Below are 8691 nucleotides of genomic sequence, written 5' to 3' on the forward strand. Positions count from 1 at the left end.
TATGATGTAATTGCAACAGCTTTAATATTTTACATAAGAATTGCTTTTATGCCATTTAATGGCAAGGGGACTTGAAAGGGCTAAGAAGGTTAAAATAAACATCACCAGGTTCTCAACTTCGGTCCTTTGCCTGATGCACCACTGGAACATCCCCGTGAGTGTGAGGGCAAGAGACAGGACCAGGCCAACCTGCCCAGGAGTCAAAGCTAAATAAGAAAGAAGGAGAATAAAGTCAGTCCTGTTCTTAACCCCTCACCTAGAGCCTTCTGTCATTTTATGAAGCAGACTCCTTTATAATATTTAAATCATTTCTATATAATGATAATATGACACATACTTTTACTATGTCTTGATTGAGACCATGATACAATGAAAAAAACACTTCAAATTCAAAAAGACTACAAAATGAGTTTATTAATCCCAGCAGGATTGACACACTTGACAGCATTACAAAGGTGAGGAATCATGTCATTATTCTGACTTTCATCATTAGGGTTTCAAGAACCTTTGTGTAAATTTCACTTTCTACATTCAAGGCAGCTGCAGTTGAAACCATGAAAAACAAAATAATGGGTTCTAAGAGCCAGTGCTTTTAAGTCTAAACTGCTACTCTCATTGCTCCTTATTAAAGATTTTGATTCAGTGCAATTTCTATGGAATAGAGATGGTGAATTAATGGCACAGATGCTGACACCTGCTCTTCTGGTACCCACACAGCAGTGAGGACACTGTTCTTTCCTACAGAGAATCTTTATCACCTCAGTGAATCAGGCACCTGCAACTAAGAGATTCAAGTAGCTCTAAAGCTAACTGGACAAAAGCTTAATATAAGAGTAAACCTGGTTTGCTCCTCCCAACACTACCTGGAATGTTCAGCAAGTCAGCTTGCTATATTTGCATAGACCTCAACCCATTCAAAGAAAGAGATAAAAAGGTCTGATCAAGACACAAATGATTTTATATAGACCATATCGTAGAATCCTATACTGCAAACACTAATTCATTAGAGTGAAACAGTATATACTAGATAAGACAGCAGGAGCTTTATTTAATAAATGTAAATGAAACTATAAACTGTATTCATATTATAAGTAACTACATCTATACTCACCATGTGCAAGAATCAGGGCCCCAAAGGCAACAACAGTGACAAAGATGGCACAGATGACATCTAGATACACAGCGAGCCATCGGGATGTCGTCAAAAGCAGGAACCAAGCCTCTGCATTTGTGAACCATAATAAGTATAATAAATCAGTAGAACAGCCATGTTAGATGCTTCAAATGAGAAAAAGCATTCTGTTCAGTTGAGCAACAGAAGATTTTTACACAGGTAGGATATCAAAGTTATATTATCCTATATCCAAGGAGCCCAGAGTCCAGAAAGCTAGGTTTTGACATGACAACATTTGACACACACAGGAATCAGTCCAGGGGCTCTGTGGGAAGCATGCACTTTACTCAATCCACAGGTTATAAACAGAAATTTCATCAAGAGAAAGAAGACAGAAAAACAGTCTCATCAGTGTGTTTCCTGCAGTGCTGGGCCTCAACTTGAAGATCACCCTTTCACATGTTGACTATTCCCAGCTCTCTGATAGCAGAAAGCACAGCTCATACTGTTTCTAGCACCCTCTGCAATTTCTACAGGGTCCTGCACAGTGTTTACCCTTCAGAGCCAGTGTGTAAATAACTATCAGCTAACAGTACCTGCATGCGGCTTTTAAAATGCCATTTTATCTTCAAAATACAATACAATACAGATTGAAGATACAGGCCAGGATTTTATAACTTGTAGTAAATTCTGAAATTTCTACCTAGAACAAATCTTCACTGACACAAAGAATAATATACATGAAGAGAACAGCAAATATGCTAATCAGGAAATTATTTTCCTCAGTCAGATTTTACATGCTCTGAAAGGAGAGCTGACAACTACAGCCTGGAGGCCAGGAATGGCCAGCACCTGGTTCCATAAGTGAAGTTTTAGTGGCTCACAGGCACGGCCATTTGCTGATGCATTAGCTTTGCCATCCTTTGTGCTACAACAGGAAACTCGAGAAGTTACAACAGACACAGGACAGCACACAAAGCTGGCTCTTTGTTGACTCCTGCCCTAAAGAGACAGAAAACCACAGGGCACAGTGATGAAAGGACAGCACAAGCCAGTCAGGGGAGGCAAGCAGGGGATGGAAGGGAAGAGGGGTGCACAGACAGTTGGTGAGAGGAAGGGGTTGGGGAGGCAGGTTTGCAGAGGGAGCCATGGGGCAGCACAGGAAAGTGCTGGCCAGCCAGGCCACCTGACAGGGAAGTCAGGCCTCACGAGGCAGAACATTCCATCCTTCAAAATCATCTCCAGAAACTTACAGACCTGAATGCAAGTCCTGGTGTGCATCAAACAGCTCCTGAAAACTCTGTTCAGCTTTGTACGCCCGGATGGTCCAGAGTCCCCGGAGAGAAGATGCTAAGTGGGAAAATACTGGGCTCCGTGCTGGGGAAGCAGAGACAGACACACAACAGAGAAAGTCAGGGAAGCTGGATGTGAGGAAGCCAACAGCCTCTCATGCTCTGTGGTCACACATCCCAACAAAGGGCACACCTGGGGCTTCCTGGAGAGCTGCCTGGGGAGGAAGGATGATGCCTCTTCAGAGAGGATCCTCCACATGACCCTTGAATTCCTGCTCACACCAACCTTCACTTTAACAACCTGGAAATGAAAGATTCTCTTTGAACCCCCTTTTTTTTTTAACAAATTCAAATCACAGCTAGATTTAGATAAAGAAATTCTTTACTAGCTCATTCATCAAGGTCCTCCTCAGCATACACCCCTCCAAATTAAATAAATATATATGTGTCTATATATATGTATGGTTGAATTACAATGTTTCAGGTTACAACATAGTGCTGTGGTTATTTTTTTTCTGATTATATCCCATTATAGGATTACTCAGCAGTTTAAGAATTCACCTGCACGTAGGAGATATAGATGTGGGTTCGATCCCTGGGTTGTGAAGATCCCCTGGAGGAATAAGTAGCAACCCACTCCAATATTCTTGCCTGGAGAATCCCATGGACAGTGGAGCCTGGTGGGATATGGTCCATAGGATTGAAAGAATTGCCCATGACTGAGCAAATAAACATGAGCACAAGTGAGGCTAGAACTGTCCCTAGATAGGCTAATACAAGATAGTAAGTAAAATTCCCTGAGCTGTACAGTAAATTCATGTTCCTTACCTATTTGGTGCACAGTAGGGTGTACTTCTTAATTCCATATTCCTAATTTGTTGCTCCTTTCCTCTCTTTGCCCTACGGTAACTGTAAGTTGAATGGTTCTATGAAGACCTACAAGACCTTTTAGAACTAACACCCAAAAAAGATGTCCTTATCATTACAGGGGACTGGAATACCAAAGTAGGAAGTCAAGAAACACCTGGAGTAACTGGCAAATTAGGCCTTGGAGTACAAAATGAAGCAGAGCAAAAGCTAATAGGGTTGTGCCAAGAGAATGCACTGATCATAGCAAACAATCTCTTCCAACAAGGCAAGAGAAGACTCTACACATGGACATCACCAGATGGTCAATACCAAAATCAGATTGATTATATTCTTTGCAGCCAAAGATGGAGAAGCTCTATACAGTCAGCAAAAACAAGACCAGGAGCTAACTGTGGTTCAGATCATGAACTCCTTATTGCCAAATTCAGACTTTAATTGAAGAAAGTGGGGAAAATCATTAGACCATTTAGGTATGACCTAAATCAAAACCCTTATGATTATACAGAGGATGTGGGAAATAAGATTTAAGGGACTAGATCTGATAGACAGAGTGCCTATTAAACTAAGGACAGAGGTTCGTGACATTGTACAGAAGACAGGGATCAAGAACATTGACAAAAAAAAAGAAATGCAAAAAGGCAAAATGGCTGTCTGAGGAGGACTTACAAATAGCTGTGAAAAGAAGAGAAGCCAAAGCACAGGAGAAAAGGAAAGATATACCCATTTGAATGCAGAGGTTCAAAGAATAGCAAGGAGAGATAAGAAAGCCTTTCTTAGAGATCAATGCAAAGAAATAGAGGAAAACAATAGAATGTGAAAGACTAGAGATCAATACAAGAAAATTAGAGATACCAAGGGAACATTTCATACAAAGATGGGCTTGATAAAGGACAGAAATGGTATGGACCTAACAGGAGCAGCAGACATTAAGAAGAGGTGGCAAGAATACACAGAAGAACTGTACAAAAAAAGATCTTCATGACCCAGATAATCATGATGGTGTGATCACTCACCTAGAGCCAGATATCCTGGAATGTGAAGTCAAGTGAACCTTAGAAAGTATCACTATGAACAAAGCTAGTGGAGATGATGGAATTCCAGTTGAACTATTTCAAATCCTAAAACATGATGCTATAAAAATGCTGCACTCAATATGTCAGCAAATTTGGAAAACTCAGCAGTGGCCACAGGACTCAAAAAGGTCAGTATTCATTCCAATCCCAAAGAAAGGCAATGCCAAAGGATGCCCAAACTACTGCACAATTGCATTCATCTCACACACTAGTAATGTTCAAAATTCTCCAAGTCAGGCTTCAGCAATATGTGAACCATGACCTTCCAGATGTTCAAGCTGGTTTTAGAAAAGGCAAAGGAACCAGAGATCAAATTGCCAACATCTGCTGGATCATTGAAAAAGCAAGAGAAAAATTTCTCTATTTCTGCTTTATTGACTATGCCAAAGCCTTGCAGTCCATGGGGTCGCTAGAGTCGGACACGACTGAGCGACTTCATTTTCACTTTTCACTTTCATGCATTGGAGAAGGAAATGGCAACCCACTCCAGTGTTCTTGCCTGGAGAATCCCAGGGATGGGGAAGCCTGGTGGGCTGCTGTCTATGGGGTTGCATAGAGTCAGACACAACTGAAGCGACTTAGCAGCAGCAGCAGCAGCAGCAAAGCCTTTGACTGTGTGGGTCACAATAAACTGTGGAAAATTCTGAAAGAGATGGGAATACCAGACCACCTGACCTGCCTCTTGAGAAACCTGTATGCAGATCAGGAAACAACAGTTAGAACTGGACATGGAACAACAGACTGGTTCCAAATAGGAAAAGGATTAAGTCAAGGCTGTATATAGTCACCCTGCTTATTTAACTTATATGCAGAGTACATCATGAGAAACGCTGGGCTGGAGGAAGCAAAAGCTGGAATCAAGAATGCTGGGGGAAATATCAATAACCTCAGATATGCAGACGACACCACCCTTATGGCAGAAAGTGAAGAAGAACTAAAGAGCCTGTTGATGAAAGTGAAAGAGGAAAATGAAAAAGTTGGCTTAAAGCTGAACATTCAGAAAACTCAGATCATGGCATCTAGTACCATCACTTCATGGCAAATAGATGGGGAAATAGTGGAAACAGTAGCTGACTTTATTTCGGGGGGCTGAAAAATCACTGCAGATGGTGATTGCAACCATGAAATTAAAAGACGTTTAATCCTTGGAAGGAAAGTTTTGCCCAACCCAGACAGCATATTAAAATAATAATAATAATATTTCCTAATATTAAAAATGAAAATTGAAACTGTGACCTTGTTCCTGCTAATATATTAGCAAAAAATTAACTACATGTACCCTCATGCCAATAGCATTGTACACTAATTAATCTTTTATAAGAGCTCTATAATAGGTCTATCTTTTGACATACTAACTTTGAGTAACATGCCCAAGAAAATATTTAAAAGAAAAAGCTACTTGTACAAAGTTGTTCTAACAATTTCATTCACATGAGTTTTGTTAAAGCTACCAAATTAGGAAATGGATAAATGAATTTTGGTGTAATGTTACTGCTATGGTGGTTTTTTATAATTATTAAATAATAATTGTAAATTATATGCAAAAATATTTGTGAGACTCAAAAATGTTAAGTAGAATATAAATTATTCTGTTTACTGATTATGTAAAAATTTAGGTCACTACATTAAAAAGCATCAATAGAAAGCATATATGTAGTTATCTGGAGCCTAACATTAAATGATTATCCTTTTTCTGTAAAATGTTGAAGTGTGCAATAAAAAAATAAAAGATTACTTGGTAAAGTAAAAAAAAATAATAAATAAAAAGCAAAGACATTACTTTGTCAACAAAGGTCTGTCTAGTCAAGGCTATGGTTTTTCCAGTAGTCATGTATGGATGTGAGAGTTGGACTATAAAGAAAGCTGAGTGCCGAAGAATTGATGCTTTTGAACTGTGGTGTTGGAGAAGACTCTTGAGAGTTCCTTGGACTGCAAGGAGATCCAACCCGTCCATCCTAAAGGAGGTCAGTCCTGAATATTCATTGGAAAGACTGATGCTGAAGCTGAAACTCCAATACTTTGGCCACTTGATGAGAAAAGCTGACTCTTTGGAAAAAACCCCTGATGCTGGGAAAGATTGAGGGCAGGAGGAGAATGGTACAACAGAGGATGAGATGGTTGGATGGCATCATGGACTCAATGGACATGAGTTTGGGTAAACTCCAGGTGTTGGTGATGGACAGGGAGTCCTGGCGTGCTGTGGTTCATGGGGTCTCAAAGAGTTGACCACGACTGAGCAACTGAACTGAACTGTAAGTTTGCTTTCTGTCTCTATTTCTGTTTTGTATATATATTCATTATATTATTCTGTAGATTCTACATAGAAGGGATGCCATATAGTATTTGTCTTTGTCTTACTATCCTTACCAAGAATAATATCCCTCTATGTCCATCCATGTTGCTACAAGTGGCAACACGTCATTCCTTTCCATAACTGAGTAATTACTACTAATTTTTGAGACAGTAACATTTCAAAATTTAATTCTCCATGACAGTCCTCACCACCCTGAATTTTGCTGAGCTCCCTATGGGCCGTCTCCACCTCAGATGAGTAAGCTAAGGGCTGGGATAGAGTCAGTACATCCCCTACCCTGGAGCAGGGCCAGACAGTGGAGGGTGAGACAAGTGAGGGGAGGGGACAGTCTGCTGCCTCCCCCATCCTGGGCGTCTCCCTGCATCTGTGCCAGGAGCCTCTGTGTGGGTCATGGAGCACCTGACACTGCACCACCCTTGTGCCCACAGGACCCGGCAGATGAGGAGCTTTTGAACAGTCTTGACTTCTGCTCGGGTAACCTGATGGGTGTTTTTATATCTGCTGAATGCGTGTCCTGGTGTTTGGAGGTCACTGTGATTTGTGACATTCACATCACCCTTTGAGAATCTGACAGTAGCCTTAGTGTCCATTCTCTTCTGAGTGACTTCATATAGGTTTGGGGTCAGGTGACACATGACTGACCATTCATTTCCTGCCATCTTCTCTAAGAGCATGCTGACCACAAGCCCCAGGGTCAGGCTTCTGCACATCCTGGAACAGGTGGACTGCAGGCTGCTGGGCAGGAAGGACCCTTATGGTTCTCATTCCCCACCAGAAACAAGGCTGTAACTAGCTGTTTTGGGGGCGGAGAGTGAGCCTGTGTCCTCTGTCTGGGATGAGTGATAACTTGTGCTTTATCATCAGAAAATACTGACATCACTTTGTTACCTATGCATCTCCTAGAGAAAACCTGTAAGTAAAACCTCACAGGATGTTTTGAGGAAGTTAGGGTAACTTATCTTATAGGAGAATACAGAAACTTTTTTAAATGATGGAGGAAAAAGAATCAAAATGGAAACTCCAAAATATTTTCAGGACATGACTCTTTAGCCTGGCAACTGAATGCCTATCTGGGTGACAGTTCAGTTGGTACCGACGAGCATATGGGCACTGCAGCTGTGTGTGTGTATGGGAAGGCTCTGGGGTACAAACGAGCAAAGACACAGAACCACCTTTTGTGCTTAGCGTCCCTGGTTCTACAAGGAGGAAACAGCAGGATTCCTCCTGTGAGACACAGGGCTCAGAGGGGGCTGAAAGCCCTGGGCTGGGGGAGGAAAGTCTGGGCTGGGGCTATCTGTCCATCCACTCAGTCCTGGGTTCTTTCCACCTGGGACATCTGACCAGGAACCATAATTATAGAGTCCCTGACCTGTGATGGGAAAAATAAAATAAAAACCTCTGAATTGGAACAAGATCGAATATTTCCCCTCTGTACTTAATTTAGGCAAAGAGCCTGAAATGATTTGGTGGTGTTTATGACTGTATAGTTACATGTCTGTGGTCTTATTCCAGCATCCACATTGGTCTCTCTGTCCATCCTATTAACTTTTTATTTTAGCTTCCTATAACTTTGTACTTGTAAGTGCAACATGAACACAGACTGAGCTCATGCTCCAAATAAGAAAGCCTGGGAGCTCTGCACAGGCCTTTTCTGCAGCCCCAGCAGGTATGCCAACTCACCCACAGAACTCAGTACATCTGGAAGTAGGGTGCTCACAGCGATGATGCAGGTGAAGTCTGAGCCCATCATCCTGTAAGGAGGAGACTAAGAGTCCAACTACAGAGACCACAGAAAATTCACTAGAACCAGGCTCTCACTTCCACAGCAAATGTTGTGATGTCAACACTATGTCAACAAATCTTGTGATGTTCATCACCAACAAGGCTTCTGAGGAGGAAGCACATGGCTGTTCACCCAGGGAGAGTCCTGGAGAGAACTTTTCAGCATGGCCTCCCTCACCTGCTTCCCTGTCAGAAGATCAATGCTGCAGCTGATTCTCTCCAGTAGGGAGGGTGGGGTCAACTCTA

At 41.7% G+C, this 8691-nt stretch overlaps 1 protein-coding gene across 1 annotated transcript in view; it reads right to left on the minus strand.

Annotated features, from left to right (window-relative positions):
* Positions 1 to 8413, minus strand: part of LOC102278624 (ATP-binding cassette sub-family C member 4-like) — a gene marked incomplete at its 3' end in the record, with an annotated part of 52358 nt that extends 43945 nt beyond the window's left edge. Inside the window, exons 1-4 of the mRNA XM_070366977.1 lie at positions 8344 to 8413; positions 2372 to 2491; positions 1112 to 1222; positions 106 to 206 (exon numbers count right to left, since the gene is read on the minus strand). Coding sequence (XP_070223078.1) covers positions 106 to 206; positions 1112 to 1222; positions 2372 to 2491; positions 8344 to 8413 — 402 coding nt within the window. The remainder of the gene's footprint in view (positions 1 to 105; positions 207 to 1111; positions 1223 to 2371; positions 2492 to 8343) is intronic.
* Between the last annotated feature and the right edge of the window lie 278 nt (positions 8414 to 8691).

The sequence above is a fragment of the Bos mutus genome, unplaced genomic scaffold, assembly GCF_027580195.1.
Source record: "Bos mutus isolate GX-2022 unplaced genomic scaffold, NWIPB_WYAK_1.1 CTG384, whole genome shotgun sequence".
Taxonomy (NCBI): Eukaryota; Metazoa; Chordata; class Mammalia; order Artiodactyla; family Bovidae; genus Bos; species Bos mutus.